At 42.1% G+C, this 16,979-nt stretch overlaps 1 protein-coding gene across 1 annotated transcript in view; it reads left to right on the forward strand.

Annotated features, from left to right (window-relative positions):
* The first annotated feature begins 2,485 nt into the window (after nt 1-2,485).
* Nucleotides 2,486-16,979, forward strand: part of LOC149454615 (stromelysin-1-like) — a 71,302-nt gene continuing 56,808 nt past the window's right edge. Inside the window, exons 1-4 of the mRNA XM_089687267.1 lie at nt 2,486-2,684; nt 9,893-10,122; nt 12,935-13,083; nt 13,745-13,870. Of these exons, the coding sequence (XP_089543393.1) occupies nt 2,520-2,684; nt 9,893-10,122; nt 12,935-13,083; nt 13,745-13,870 (670 nt within the window). The 5' untranslated portion in view covers nt 2,486-2,519. The remainder of the gene's footprint in view (nt 2,685-9,892; nt 10,123-12,934; nt 13,084-13,744; nt 13,871-16,979) is intronic.

Raw genomic sequence — 16,979 nt, forward strand, 5'->3', positions numbered from 1 at the left:
CGTTAGTGTTACAAGGTCTCAGGTGTGAATGGGAAGCAGGTGTGTTAAATTTGGTGTTATCGCTCTCACTCTCTCATACTGGTTACTGGAAGTTCAGCATGGCACCTCATGGCAAAGTACTCTCTGAGGATCTGAAAAAAAGAATTGTTGCTCTACATAAAGATGGCCTAGGCTATAAGAAGATTGCCTAGACCCCATAACTGAACTGCAGCACGGTGGCCAAGACCATACAGCAGTTTAACAGGACGGGTTCCACTCAGAACAGACACAAAACTGATCACCTGCCCAGGTCTATAACTGGCTTTTTAAACAGTGAACATGGAGGGCGTCACTATGTGAAAGATTCAAAAAATAGAAATATCCAGTTCAACTTGCTAGCCTACCCCAGTCTAATAACGGCTATTATCGGCAAGAAACATGGATATGTATAACTTATCAACAGAGGGGGATAAGAAAAGGCAGTTCAATCTGCCAGCCAGTTGGCCGACTATCAAAGACCAAATTAACCTATCTAGAAACATGCGTTTAAAAACAGGGGTTTAGTTAGCACACATTTGCAAATACATTCGTAAGCCACAGAGACACGTCACGGCACCCTGAGTATCTGTAGTCCTAACTCTATAAATCTAGAGAGTCCTCACAGTGGAGGCACATGCATTTAAATGGATAAAAACAAGGGCAGATAAACATGAGGGTGCCCCACCCCTCATTAAAAGGTATTGGGAGCAGGCCTCGCCATGGTCGACCAAAGAAGTTGAGTGCATGTGCTCAGCTTCATATCCAGAGGTTGCCTTTGGGAAATAGACGTATGAGTGCTGCCAGCATTGCTGCAGAGGTTGAATGGATGGGGGGGAAGACTGTCAGTGCTCAGACCATACACTGCACACTGCATCAAATTGGTCTGCATGGCTGTCGTCCCAGAAAGAAGACTCTTCTAAAGATGATGCAAAAGAAAGCTCGCAGTTTTCTGAAGACAAGCAGACTAAGGACATGGATTACTGGAACCATGCCTTGTGGTCTGATGAGACCAAGGTAAACTCATTTGGTTCAGATGAGGAGTACAAAGACAAGGGTGTCTTGCCTACAGTCAAGCATGGTGGTGGGAGTGTCATGGTCTGGGGCTGCATGAGTGCTGTTGGCACTGGGGAGCTACAGTTCATTGAAGGAACCATGAATGCCAACATGTACTGTGACATACTGAAGCAAAGCATGAACCCCAACCTTCAGAGACTGGGCCGCAGGGCAGTATTCCAACATGATAACGATCCCAAAGACACCTACAAGACGACCACTGCCTTGCTAAAGAAGCTGAGGGTAAAGGTGATGGACTGGCCAAGCATGTCTCCAGACCTAAACCCTATTGAGCATCTGTGGGACATCCTCAAATGGAAGGTGGAGGAGAGCAAGGTCTCTAACATCCATCAGCTCTGTAATGTCGTCATGGAGGAGTGGAAGAGGACTCTAGTGGCAACCTGTGAGGTTCTGGTGAACTCCATGCCCAAGAGGGTTAAAGCAGTGCTGGAAAATGTGAGGGGTGTGCTCACTTTTGTGAGATGCTGTACATTACCAGAATCTATGCCCACATGCCACCGGGTTTGCTCTCAGTAATATTAAACTTCTTCTTTACTTCAGCTTAATATCTTCAAATAAGATGTTCTCCTCATTAGAATGCAGAATGACCATGTGAAAAAGCATAAACACCAACCATAGTGCAGCCACATACAGCACAAAACATTTATTTCATGCTAAAATGTTCACATAGAAATCAACGAAAGACCAGTTGGGGCACTTCCAGGTATGTCTTGACCCCACTTCCTGATCGGTTTTGTCACCTTACTTTCTCAAAGATGGTGGTGCCAGAGACCCACAACGGTGAGAAAAATCAGCTGTGGGAAGATGACTCTGGACTTCATGAGCTGATAAGTACCCCATTTTTAATAATTAATAGCTACAGTGTTTATAGCTGTTGACTTTTTTTCTTTTATGTGTGAAGTTCCTCTTTAAGTTCTATATGTAGCACTTCCATCCAGCTCAAGTGCCCCTCTATGCTCTGGGCAAGATTATAAAGCTGATATTCTTTTAAGTCTACAGCATTGTATGTAAATATGTTGCAATCCATCATCTCCGTCTCCTGTATTATTCCCACTTCATCCCAGGCATTTCAGGAATACATTTCTTTAAAACAAAGTTGCGTCACTGTTTACATAGAGGGTTGAGTGCAAGTCATTTCTTGCCTGGGGCAAGGCTTTTAATCGCTTCCATCTCCGTACCAGCCTGATAATAACCACACAGGTTTTTGTGATTTTGTTGAGAATGTCTCCCTTGAGGCCACTGAGATTTTCGAACAAAAGTGGAAGAATGTTAGCCCGGGGGGGCTGCCGTCATTTACATTGCAACATTAAACAAGCCGTGCTAGTGTTTACATTACATATGGCGCTTTGACACGCTACGCAGAATGTTGAAAAATAAATGCTTTTCCAAAAAAAGACATAACAGAAGGACCGAGCTGAGAGTGAAGGATGGTTCTATTATGGATTTTTATACAGATTCTGCTGAATCAGGTCTATGGGGTTGAGCTTGTTCAAGTAGATGAAGACCTTTTCGGACCCGATGAATGGGTAGAATCAGTAATTGAAGATGTAACTACTGGTGACCTAACAGAAAATGACCTGAAGAAAGCACAGGTAACTATGCAAAGTGCATACAGTATTTGTGATACACCTAGTTTCCTGAAGTACAGGAAAACTCTAAATCACAATTAGTTTTCTAAAGCACTGTGTTTTAAGAATACTTGCTTGTCTTTAAGTTTAATACCTGTTTTCACTTTTTTTTTTTTCACATCTTTGTGCTACTGATCTCCTGCAACTTCTTTTCAGACATTTCCTGTCTATATGCACTCAAGCTATGGCAGCATGTCATTTCTCAGGAAGGATTTACTGATGGAGACAACAGTGGACTGTGCCTGTATAATTTGTGTTGAAACAGCCACTTGTAGTCTCAGTTAGAAGTCTGAGTCACACTTTTGCGTTTTCTGCTGCATTTTGCGGAAATGCACAGCAGTCCATTTAACATGATTTCCTATGGGACAGGTTCACATCTCCACGTTTTCACCTGACGCATTTTTTGGAAAGGGTCGGGGACTTTTTTAAATGCAAAATTTTCCCGTTTTTGGTTCTATAGACTTCAATGGAGATCCTGCAGAAAAGCATGCAGTGCATTTTTGATGCATTTCTAATGCGTTTTGCATTTTAATCTGCCTAGCAACAAGTAAGAAAAACCCAAAATGCAGCAAAAAATGCATGTGCAAAAATGCAAAACACACCACAAAACACTGCAGAAATGGATCAAACGTAAACTGCATAAGTGTGAACTTAGCCTTACAGGGTGTTGCAGCAGGAGCGCTGTTTGGGAGACAAAACGTTATCTCCCTATAAAGGAAGAGCCTGAACAAGAACCTTTATGGCAGGGTTAAGGGTATTATTTTAATAAAAGCTATCGATTTAAACTGACTTTTACAATAAAATGTTATGCCTTATATAGAATTAGATTTTAGTAATTGGGTTTATGTATTTAAGGATTCTAGGTATGGATATTTTTACAGAGTTACAGGTCCAGCTTGGATGAATGTAACTATGCCTACACCACACCTGTGCTATCCCTCTAGAAGCTGGAAATCACTATAGTAGACACAGCTACTGTGTATATATATATATATATTTTTTTTATTTATTATTTTTTTTGACAGCACACAAGACCACTTACTGTTATCTCACATATACAGTTGTGACCAAAATTATTCAACCCCCAATGCTGTAAAGGGGTTTAGGGACTATAGTGTACATTTGGAATTGTATTCAGAATCAAATCCTACAAGGACGTTGTAACTACCCAAATGCAACTAAAATGACATCAATTGTTTATGTAATACAGTAGTAAATGGTTCTTATGTGGTTTCTTCATTGCCACAATTATTCAACCCCTTAAAGACTACCACTCTGAAGAACAGAGGTTCATACAGGTGCTTTCCATCAGGTATTGAAAACACCTGTGGATGTCACCGAGCAGCAATCAAGCATAATAAGCACCAATTAGGCAGCTTTAAAATGACTGTGATACTCAGCTCCTTCTAGACATTTACTGGTGTGGTTACAAACATGGTGAAGGCAAGAGAATGGTCCAGGAAGACAAGAGAAGAGGTGATTTCTCTTCACAGGAAGGGCAATGGCTATAAGAAGATTGCAAAGATGTTAAACATACCAAGAGACACCTTAGGAAGCATCATTCGCAAATTCAAGGCAAAGGGCACTGTTGAAACGCTACCTGGTCGTGGCAGAAAGAAGATGCTGACTTCGACTGCTGTGCGCTACCTGAAGCGTAGAGTGGAGAGAAGTCCCCGTGTGACTGCTGAGGAACTGAGAAAAGATTTGTCAGATGTGGGTACAGAAGTTTCAGCCCAGACAATAAGACGCACACTGCGTAATGAAGGCCTCCGTGCCAGAACTCCCAGGCGTACCCCCTTGCTGTCTCCAAAGAATAAGAAGAGTCGACTGCAGTATGCCAAAAGCCATGTGGACAAACCACAAAAGTTGTGGGATAGTGTTCTGTGGACTGATGAAACAAAATTAGAACTGTTTGGGCCCATGGATCAACGCTATGTTTGGAGGAGGAAGAACAAGGCCTATGATGAAAAGAACACCTTGCCTACTGTGAAGCATGGTGGAGGGTCAATCATGCTTTGGGGCTGTTTTGCTTCTGCAGGTACAGGGAAGCTTCAGCGTGTGCAAGGTACCATGAATTCTCTTCAGTACCAGGAGATATTGGATGGAAACGTGATGCAGTCCGTCACACACCTGAGGCTTGGGAGACGTTGGACCTTTCAACAGGACAATGATCCCAAGCATACCTCCAAGTCCACTAGAGCATGGTTGCAGAGGAAAGGCTGGAACATTTTGGAGTGGCCATCGCAGTCACCAGACTTAAATCCGATTGAGAACCTCTGGTGGGACTTAAAGAAAGCAGTTGCAGTGCGCAAGCCTAAGAATGTGACTGAACTGGAGGCCTTTGCCCATGAAGAATGGGCGAAGATACCCGTAGATCGCTGCAAGACACTTGTGTCAAGCTATGCTTCACGTTTAAAAGCTGTTATAACTGTAAAAGGATGCTGTACTAAGTACTAAGATTGAATGTCACTTGGGGGTTGAATAAAACTGATAATGCTGTGAGCACAGAAAAGACATTTGTGGTTATTTCATTATAACTGTTATGTTATATTTGTCTGACCTACAAGTGCCTCTTTAATGTAAATGTAAGCAAGATGACTGAATGATCAAAAGCAATGTCAAACTGGCCAAAACACTCAATTTCAGTGGGGGTTGAATAATTTTGGTCACAACTGTATATTCGTATTATTATAGCCAAATTTACCACCCTAACTCCTCCCACAGTGTTTACACTACATAGACAGTAATATACCGAAACGTGCGGACTGTTCCCGATTGGTGTGCTATTACTTTGTGGAACGTTTCGCCGAATGGTTCACGAAATATTGGCGTTTTTGTGGTGAAATTGGTCCCATAGGAATGAATGGCGGAATGTTCAAAACTAGAATGGGAGCTGACAAAAGCTAGAGTGTGAGCTGAAAAATCAGGACATGATTTCTAAACTGCCATCACTCCCTCATTTTCAAGCCCACCTATATCTTTTTCAAAACGTTCAGCTATCCCTGCTGCCACTAAAAATATCCACGGCTAAGCCATAGTCCTGATAGTTTTCACAATATGACCATTTGTTTGCAACTCACGCCGCCCATTGACATTCATTGAAACTCCACTCTAGTCACCTCAAATTTGAAGGGCAATTTCTAAACTGAGACTGTGCCTTCATTTTTAATATTTCAGAGACATACTATACATCAAAATGTAGGTCTGGGTCTTGTGATTCTCACAATATAAAGCTCTTCGGTGTAGGATTTATCATTTTTAAACTATAACCGTTTGAAAATGGCAACCGCCAGTGAAGTGAGCAAGTTGGAGCAGTTTGTTTTTAACCGCTCTTCTCTACCCTTGCTGTAGAGTGAGTTGCCATAGGAACCCAGGTGTGTGAGCAGGCAGCAGAGTGACAAGCCACTCCACCCAGTTACTCCGCCCACTCCAGTTGTAGACTACTGGTGGAGGCAAGAACACTTCACACAATTTCCCCAGAAATTTTAACTTTTCTAGTTTTTAAGTGTTCTTACATGTTAAAAAAACACTCTGATATCTGATCAGATATCAAAGCTTTATTTTAACACATGTGAGAACAGTTAAAAATGACAGGTAAAAATCTACTTAACCACTTGATCTCTGAAAGGTTCTACCCCTTCATGACTGGGCCATTGTTTTTGCTGTTCAGCACCATGCTTCTTTAACTGGCAACACACACACACACACACACATACGGTATATGTGTGTTTGAACTTTGATTTGGGGTGCACACCTGTAGCACTAATCCTCTTAGGAGTCACTGAAGATTTGGGTCCCCCTCAGGGGCGGACTGACCATTTGGAAACTCGGGCACTGCCCGAGGGCCAGGGGTCAGTAGGGGGCCCCATGAGATGCCCCTGGTACCTTTTTCATAGGCTTTTTTGAGTTTGGGCAAGGACACAGGGGCCCCATGATCCCCTATTGCCCGTGGGCCCCATGAGTTGTCAGTCCGCCCCTGGTCCCCCTATAGTCCCGCAGAACCAAGCAACACACTTTTTTTCACCTAGACTTGCATCCAGGAGTCAGTAACCAGTCCTTGAACTTTGTTTTTTTTTATTTTATTAGAGGATTATAACTTGGATAGGGTAAGGGGTGTACGGGATGCTCAATGGAACTGTAACTGAGGACAATCTTCTTGAGCTATATGCAAGTCTTTACACAAAAGTCCTCTTCTTGGAGAGATGGCCAGCTTCTCCTGTTGTACCACCCAGACCCCAGATTCTCCTAATCCAGCTGTTCTGGGTGAATCCCTGAGCAGGAGATGCAGTGCCTGTCACTTTAAAAGAAGACAATCCCAGGTAGTTGCTAATCTGGTTTCCCACCAGAGTGCTCCTTCACCTATCTGGCCCAGGGGGTGCAGGTCTACTCGCCCAGTCCTTCTCCTGTGTTGCTGGTGGTTCAGTGGCTGCTACCAGGCCTTCTAGCTGGGCCGTTCCTTCCCTGCCTGTCAGAGCTGGGCTCCTGCTACTTAACGAGCAGCTCTTTTCTTTCAGTGCTTAGAAGCTGCTCAGCTGTCAGTTAATTACCAGCCACTCCTTGTCTCCACAGTGACTCACCTGGATACCAGCTTAGCTCATTTCCTCCTTGCCCTTGCGTGGTCTATGATCTCCAGTGTGTTCCTGCCTTGCTCTTGTGTCCAGTTCAGTCTGACTGACTTGTCTTCTGATTCCTTTTCCTGATTTTTGGCTCCTGACTATGCTGACTTCTGGTTTCCTGACTCTGGCTCGTCTGAACCTGCTCTGGAATCCAAACACTGGCATCTGTTTTGACTACGTTCCTGATCTATGTTATATTTGCTATTTCGTTAGAGGTGTGATTTTAACTGCACTTTCTGTTTCTGCCTGGTTCATGGTTCCTGACATTATGCAAGGGCCATGAATTCAGAAGATGCAGGCAATCCACCTAGTTGCAATATATTTTACAGATTGGACGAGCAGTAGCACCGTTTGGGTTAGTTTGCCATAGCATTACAAACACTCCTAATCTAAACTGCTCATCTGGATCCTACTACCCCGCCAGCTCTGGTACAACCAGTGCTGCAAGCCATTCCTGCTGCTGCTCCTATATCGGTTCTGGCAGCCATTTCTAATACTACCACTGCAAGAGGTATGACTGGTTCTGCTACACTTCCCCAGTAGTTTGGGGGTGATCCATCTCACTGCAGAGGATTTCTCAACCAGGCTGGAATATATTTTGAGATGCTACACCAGGCATTCCCTATGGACAGAAGCAAAGTAGGCTTCATTATTTCTTTGCTTTCTGACAAAGCCTTGGCTTAGGCAAACCCTTTATGGGAGACACAAAAACTCACTGTCCAGAATTACCCTGAGTTTGTGGCCTCCTTTAAAAGGGTATTTGATATTCCCGCTCACTCCACCTGTGCTGCCAAGAGCCTCATGTCCAATAAACTGAGCACGAGAACTGTTGCCGACTACGCTATTGAATTCCGTACTCTGGCAGCAGAGGTTGGTTGAAAAAATTAGGCTGTCATGGCTGCTTTTTCCCATGCCCTCTCTGATAACATTAAAGATGAGATTGCAGCTTGAGATATACCTAAGAATCTTGGGGAGTTGATCTTGTTTGCCATTCTCAATGATACCAGACTCCGAGAGAGTTCTTACTTTATGGAGCGCTTGTGGAAGCCTCCTGTATGTTTAGATGTGAGCTTTGCTTTCCCACCCATGCCTCCCTCACCTCCCATGCCTCCTGGGCCTGAGTCCGCCAGCTGAAGAGAGGGCTTTTAGGAGAAGGGAGAGATTGTGCATTTACTGTGCCCAAGCAGATCACTTATTGACGTCTTGTCCAATCTGCCCTGAGGTCCTGTAGGGGACAGACTTTAGGTGCCATCTTTGCGTTCCTCAGCTATCCTTAAAGATAAGCTTCTAGTTCTGGTTACCCTTTCTTGGTCTGAGTTTTCCATCGACACCCAGGCACTAATCAATTCTGGGGCTGCAGGCTTGTTTATAGATAGTGCCTTCATGTTGACGCACTTGATAACACTGCAGTCTTATGCCTCCCCATTTGCCATTGAGGCTATTGATGGGAGACCTCTTCAGTCTGCTCATGGGACCCATGAAACTGCTCCATTGACCATGGCTTTAGGGGCTCTTCACCATGAGATAATCCAATTCCAAGTCATTTCCTCACCTCATTACCCAGTTGTCATTGGTTATCCCTGGTTACAGAAGCACAATCCTTCATTTGATTGGCATAGAACCGAGGTTCTGTCATGGTCGCCATAATGCACTAATATTTGTTTTCAGAAAGTGAGTAGGGTCTTGTGCACGTCTTCAGTCTCTTCATTGCCAGAGGAGTACCAGGAATTCTCTGATGTCTTTGACAAAGGTCAGGCCAGTATTTTGCCACCACATCAGCCTTTTGACTGCACAATTGATCCTCAACCTGGTGCCATTCCTTCTCCTGGCCGGGTGTGCTCTCTGTCTGTCTTGAAGGATAAGGCTATGGGGGAGTATGTTGTGGATTCACTATCTTGGGGGTTCATCTGCAAATCTTTTTCCCCTGCCGGTGCTGTTTTGTTTTGTGAAAAAGAAGAGTGGTGAACTGAGACCCTGTATTGATAATAGAGGTCTCAATCTCAATACTATTAAAAATGTTTAATTAAGATCGACTTGAGAGGGGCATACAATCTCATGAGGATTAAAGAGGGCGACGAATGGAAAACTGCATTTAATAAGTGGACACTATGAATACCCCTTACTGCTCTTTGGTCTCTGCAACGCTCCTGCAGTTTTCCAGGAATTTATTAACGATGTCCTCCGAGATATCTAACTATATATATTAATAAAGTGCATTATATTGCAGCATTTTTATATATAGTGCATACATTTGTGTTGTGGCCATGGGCTGCTACCTGCTGTGGTCTTCGTGCAACATCAAACACAGGTGCAGCGCAACCACCCACCAATACTATAATACTTCAGAATTCTCTGCCTATAGGCCCCTGATATGTAAATCCAGCCCTGACTATATGTTCTAGTGACTATTGTCATTAGAACTGAAAGTGAAAAAAAATACAAGAGATTTGACCCTAGTTATAACTATCACTAAAAGGTGTGATCATATAAAAATTCTGAAAAAAATATTTATTTTTACCTATTGTTAAATGTTCAAATGAATGTTTTTTTTGACAGGACTACATAGATCAATTTTACAGTGATGTTCCATTGAGAAGAAGAATGTTAAATCCAATGGAGGAAAAAATCAGGGCCATGCAGTCATTTTTTGGCCTTACTGTTACTGGTAAAATAGACAAGGAGACAATGGAGGTTATGCTGAAACCCCGGTGTGGAGTGCCAGATGTGCAAAGGTTTAGCCATTTTCCAGGAAATCCAAAGTGGGAGAAGACCTTACTTACCTACAGGTATGATGGTGGCACAATGGCTCCTATTGAAGGCTGTGCAGTGGAAGAAAAGGCTTCAATTTTGTGGAACCAAAATGAATAATCAAAACATTCCCTATATCGGTGGTCTCTAAACTGCGGCCCAGGATCTAGATGTGGCCCTTTGCTTGCTTTTATCTGGCTCTTCAAGCACTTTTTCTCCCACTGATGCAAGCCACTATTCCTGCCACTGATACCAACAAAGGGGCATAATTACTGTTACTAGCATCAACAATGGGGCACTATTTCTCCCATTGACACCAACAGTGGGACATTATTCCGCCCACTAATGCCAAAGATGCATTGTTTACTCTAACTGACGGCAATACAATTTCTACTCCCAATGGCCATAGTCTGGCCCCCTTAAAGTCTGCAGGACAGTAAACTGGCCCTTTGTTTGGAAAGTTTGGAGACCATGCTCTATATACAGTACATATAACCGCACTATGGGGCTTGTGCCGAACTCAGTGCAAAATCACCAGCTTTAATTTAAAACTGAACTCTGGGCACACATACTGTACTTATTTTTAATGCAGAACTCTGGGGAAAAAAACAATATTTTGACAGTTGCTATGTAAAAATAAAATATCCCCAATTATTGTTGTCTCATATCTACAGTGCCTTGAAAAAGTATTCATACTCCTTGAAATTTTACACATTTTGTCATGTTACAACCAAAAACGTAAATGTATTTTATTGGGATTTTATGTGATAGATCAACACAAAGTGGCACATAATTGTGAAGTGAAAGGAAAATTATAAATGGTTTTTAATTTTTTTTACAAATAAATATCTGAAAAGTGTGGCGTGCATTTGTATTCAGCCCCCTTTACTCTGATACCCCTAACTAAAATCTGGTGGAAGCAATTGCCTTCAGAAGTCACCTAATTAGTAAATAGAGTTCACCTGCGTGTAATTTAATCTTAGTATAAATACAGCTGTTCTGTGAAGCCCTCAGAGGTTTGTTAGAGAACATTATTGAACAAACAGCATCATTAAAAAACACACCAGCAGGTTAGGGATAAAGTTGTGGAGAAGTTTAAAACATGTTTAGGTTATAAAAAAAATCCCAAGCTTTGAACATCTCACGGAGCACTGTTCAATCCATTATCTGAAAATGGAAAGAATATGGCACAACTGCAAACCTTCCAAGACATGGCGGTCCATCTAAACTGACAGGTCGGGCAAGTAGAGCATTAATCAAAGAAGCAGTCAAGAGGCCCAAGGTAACTCTGGAGGAGCTGCAGAGATCCACAGTTCAGGTGAAAGAATCTGTCTACAAGACAGCTATTAGTCGTGCACTCCACAAATCTGGCCTTTATGAAATAATGGCAAGAAGAAAGCCATTGTTGAAAAAAAGCCGTAAGAAGTCCTGTTTATAGTTTGCGAGAAGCACTGTGAGGGACACAGCAAACATGTGGAAGAAGGTGCTCTGGTCAGATGAGACCAAAATGTAACTTTTTGACCTAAAAGCAAACACTATGGGATTTATTTACTAAAGCTGGAAAGTGCAAAATCTGATGCACTTCTGCATACAAACCAATCAGCTTCCAGGTTTTATTGCCAAAGCTTAATTGAACAAGCTGAAGTTAGAAGCTGATTGGCTACCATGCACAGCTGCACCAGATTCTGAGTGAACCAGTTTTAGTGAATCTACCCCAATGTGTGGCAGAAAATTAACACTGCACATCACCCTGAACACACCATCCCCACCGTGAAATATGGTGGTGACAGCATCATGTTGTGGGAATGCTTTTCTTCAGAAGGGACATGGAAGCTGGTCACAGTTGATGGGAAGATGGATGGAGCCAAATACAGGGCAATCTTAGAAGAAAACCTGTTAGAGTCTGCAAAAGACTTGAGACTGGGGCGGAGGTTCACCTTCCAGCAAGACAATGACCCTAAACATACAGCCAGAGCTACAATGGAATGGTTTAGATCAAAGCATATTCATGTGTTAGAATGGCCCAGTCAAAGTCCAGAGCTAAATTCAATTGAGAATCTATGGCAAGACTTGAACAGATGCTCTCCATCCAATATGACAGAACTTGAGCTATTTTGCAAAGAGTAATGGGCAAAAATGTCACTCTCTAGATGTGCAAAGCTGGTAGAGACATACCCAAAAAAACTTGTGACTGTAATTGCAGCGAAAGGTGGTTCTACAAAGTATTGACTCCAGGGGACTGAATACAAATGCACGCCACACTTTTCACATATTTATTTGTAAAAAGTTTTGAAAACCATTTATCATTTTCCTTCCACTTCACAATTATGTGCCACTTTGTGTTGGTCTATTACAAAAAGATCCCAATAAAATACATTTACATTTTTGGTTGTAACATGTCAAAATGTGTAAAATTTTAAGGGCTATGAATACTTTTTCAAGGTGCTGTAAATGATCACATACTAGCACATTATGCAAAACTTACTGTACCTTAAAACGAAGCCCTCCCTCTGCATGCTGTCACTGCTGCAGAGGCTTCCATCTTCACCCGGTCTTCCTTCCGAGTTCGGGAGCTCCGGTCATCTTACAGGTCGGGCCGCGATGATGTCACAGCACAGAGCTCTGAAGGAACAGCACGGAAATGCCATTCTTTCAGAGCGCATGTGCCGGCTTTAGAAAAGAGAAAATATCTCCTAAACAGTGCACGTTTAAGAGATATTAATTTTACCTACAGGTAAGCTTTATTATAAATTTTAAAAAAATTAGTTTCCTACCTCTTTAAGGTTGTTCTTCAACTTTTTCAAGTACAATCATTTTCATGTCTTTCATCTATTGTTTATTTATTTTTAGAATTGTCAATTACACACCAGATATCACCAAAATGGAGGTGGATTATGCTGTGGCTCGTGCTCTGAGGTTATGGAGTGAGGTCACACCACTGCAATTTCTGCAGGTCTACAGTGGTGAAGCTGACATCATGATTTCATTTGGATCTAAATGTAAGAGAAGGGGAGGGCTAAGTTAACTGGGCAAATAACCTTTTTTTGTTAATAACCATTCCCAATGAATGGATGATTTAGTTTTACCTATACACAGTAAGCATTGTAATGCTATGATGCTGTTTCAGTGATGTTCCAGGCCCATAGACACAATCAATTCACTTCATATTGCATGAAACCACATCATAACTATGTTACGGGAAAATAAAGCTGAAAAACCATCATGTTTGCTATCTCTGCATTCATTTTGTGAATGAAGCCTCTTTACAATGGAGTAAGCAAATGATTTTTTACAGCCCAGTTCCACCTAAACATCTTTAGTTGGCCTTTGATTTGGTCCACCTTGATGGCCACAATGTAAAGTTGTTCTTATGTGTGGCCCCATGCTTTTCACTACTGCATTCCTTGGAGCTCTAAAGTGTACATCAAGCTAAACATTTTTTCTAGTTCAGAATAGAGTGGTAAAGGTTTAAAACTCATGTTGGGTTTTTACTGATATCCAGGACTGCACTAGAGAAGGGTGTGCATGTGTGTGTTCCACTTTTACCATGCATCCAGGAATTCATCTTTAAGAGATAAGAAACATAATCTTCTTCACTGGGTAAGAGAACAATATCTTTATATTTTAAAAACATACGTACTGACTGACATCTTCCTGCAGCCCACGGGGATTTCTTTCCATTTGATGGACCATTGGGCGTTTTGGCCCACGCTTTTGCACCTGGTGAAGATATCGGTGGAGACGCTCATTTTGATGAAGATGAGAATTGGACACTGAGTGGTAAAGGTGAGGGTAATCTTGTTTTTTTCCTAGCTGTAGTCCCAGGATGTTGCACGGTGAGTTAAAACAAGCAAGATAGCAAGCAAGACATGCTTTTCAGGACAGTTTTTTCTTTTGTCTACTACTGAGGGGTTCTCTCTAGTAGAATGAGTAAGTATATTATTGTCAGTTATGAATTTTTTATTTCACCCTGCCTCACCACTGAGAAGTTTATGCCAGAGATGTGGGCTGGAGAAGGCGATAAATAGTTGGAGAGACCTTCTTGAAGGGTCTTTGCTTCTCAGGATTTGTCTAGTGAAGATGTGTGTGTAGCAGGGCACAGCTTTACCTCCCAAACTTGCTGTGTGGGGAGGAAGTTGCTAAAAGAAGGGACTTAGTCTGGGGCCTGAGCTTGGGCCTAAAGAATTTGAGCTGACATGTGCTAATCATGAAGGTGGATGTAATTTAGGAGCATGTTCGGATGAGTCTGCTATGCTTATGAGTGTCCTGGAGAGCTTGGGAGCATTGAAATGTGAATGCTCAACTCTATAAGATGTATGTTACTCCTCATCATATGTGGCCTGAAGACCATTTATGATTATGAGGTGATTTGAACCTTAGATTCAAGACCCTAAACCAGGCATCTCCAAACTAAGGGCAGATCCATCCCTTTGCAAGGTTTTATCTGGCCCTTTGATGATTGGAACCCTGATGTAAGAGGGGACTCTGATGTAAGGGGAAATCTGATGTGATCTCTGATGTAAGGGATCTTGATGGAGATTCAGATGTATGGGGGTACTTCGATGGGCTCAAACCTATTTGGCATTTCTTTGCATTGATTTACTGAAGTTTTTCCTTTTGTTCTAAATAATATCATGCTGATTACATAAAAATATAAAATGTATTCATTCATTTCAATTTAATTCATTCATTTCTAAAACTGATTTTTTTTTTTTGTGCAAATATTTGCAAAATATTTATGATGTATTTTATGATGAATATTGTGTGTCTTCTTGATAATATACTCTAAATACATATAGATCTACATCCAATTACCCTTAGATCCCCTAAAGTAAAAAACAATATTGTATATGCACTTGAAGCTCACTAATGGACCAGAAAACCACTTCTTTGGACACACGGACAGTATAATGCAGTACTCTTTTCTTAGCTATGGAAGGGAAGGAATTAAACCCCACAGAATAGGTTTGCCACGTCATCCCTTGAAAACTTAACACATATTAATTACACAGGTTCTGAGGCTAATTTAATACAAATAAGGCATTAAATAAGTTTAATTACCACCTTAATCAGCCAGGGAACCTGTGTAACTAATATGTGTTCGGTTTTAAAGGAATGAGATGGTAACCCTACTAGAGAGTAGCGGGCAATGCCCGGGCAATGCCCATAGGAGAGCACAGCCAAATCAGGGTAAGAAAAGCACTGCAGCAAGGAGGTAAGAATACACAGGCAAGAAACTGCAGGTTAACTTATGACGAGTAGTTTGTGTGTGTGTTTTTTTTATTTAGAGATTGTCTTACTTAACATTCTGCAAAAATGTTGTGTATTAGTGCTACCTGGACCTTAGAAGAAGTGGATACACCCCAAAAGCTTGTCCTGAACTTTGAAAGTTTGTGCAAATACAAAAAACTTCAAGGATAGTACTCAATTACTTGAGTATTCCAAATCCCCCAGAAGATGTCACTGTTACATTTTCATGGTAAACCAGAAAGTAATTCTCACATGGCAATGCACACAGAGTCAGTTGGTTAAAGCGCAGTTCCAGCCGTTTTTGTGTTTATTAATAGTCAGCAGCTATAAAAACTGTAGCTGCTGCCTTTTAATAAACACACACTTACCTGTCCCAGAGTCCAGCGATGTTCTCACCCATCCCTCTCCTTCTTCTCTCCCTGGCATCTCAAATGTGGGCACCAGGCTGTGACAGCTTGCGGCTTCACAGACAGCTGCCCACTGCGCATGCACGAGTTGCGCTGTGCCTCCTAATTGATCCGGCAGTCTTCTGGGACCTGTGAAAGTTTCCAGGGGACTACGGGAGGGAGGAGTGGGCCGAACATCCGGCTTGCTTCGCCGCGGCAATCTGAGCCGGAAGTGGGAGTGGGTACCTGTCAAAACCAGGCATCCGATATCCCCCAAAAGATGCCAAATGTGACAGTGAAGGGGGTGAAGAGACAAACAAGCGGAGATTCCACTTTTGGGAGGAACTCCGCTTTAAATGGTTAATCGATTGTACTGTCAATCACCTGCTAAAAACTGAAGCATTTAATCAAGTTTTGGGAGTACTGCATGGTTTCCTATGCAACATGTTCACATCTATGCTTTTTTTGAGCTGCTGCATTTTCGGAAAGGGTCAGGGACTTTTTTAAAAGCAAAAAACAGCATTTTTGCTACAGAAGAGTTCAATGGAGAAGCTGCTGAAATGCACGGTAGTGCTCTTTTGCCACATTTTTACTGTGTTTTACATTTTGCATTTTTATTCTGCCCAGCAACAAAACAAATTCCACTTTAATTAAAAAAAACAAAAGAGCTGAGCAAAACGTGGTAAAAACACGTCAAAAACACATGTCAAAAAACGCAAAACAAACTTCAAAAAGCACTGGCGAAAGCATCAAATGCAAAATGCATATATGTGAACCAAGCCCTAAAGTGCTTGTAAACCTTACATATACCCAGTTTATCTGCAGTCTTCTCTTCTCTGCATTCACTCAAAGTCCAGAATTTATAGAGTCTGTCTGAGAGTTCAGAAAAAAAGGGAGCGGAGAGCTGAAATTACACACCTCGGAGCTCAGTGAGGAGAGCTGATTGGAGGGAAGAGACACACCCCCTCCACACAGCTCCCAGGAACAGAGCTGAGGCTGTCAATCTGCTGGAAATCCCTCCCCTGTCACCATTTTTCTCTTGGTGACAGTAAAAATTGCCAGAAGTGACTCAAACAGATAGTAGAGGAACAAACATAAATGACAGTGCTCTTAATTGAGAAAAGCACACCTATAGAGGGAAATGCTTTGTTCATATTTCATGTCTGAGGTTTACAACAACTTTAACCACTTCCAGTCCGGCCCATGTATATAAACGGCCGGATGGGAGCAGTGCAGGAGCGGGTTGCCGTTCATAAACG

The sequence above is a fragment of the Staurois parvus genome, unplaced genomic scaffold, assembly GCF_062004578.1.
Source record: "Staurois parvus isolate SC_StPar_1 unplaced genomic scaffold, SC_StPar_1.0 ptg000422l, whole genome shotgun sequence".
In the NCBI taxonomy this organism is placed as follows: Eukaryota; Metazoa; Chordata; class Amphibia; order Anura; family Ranidae; genus Staurois; species Staurois parvus.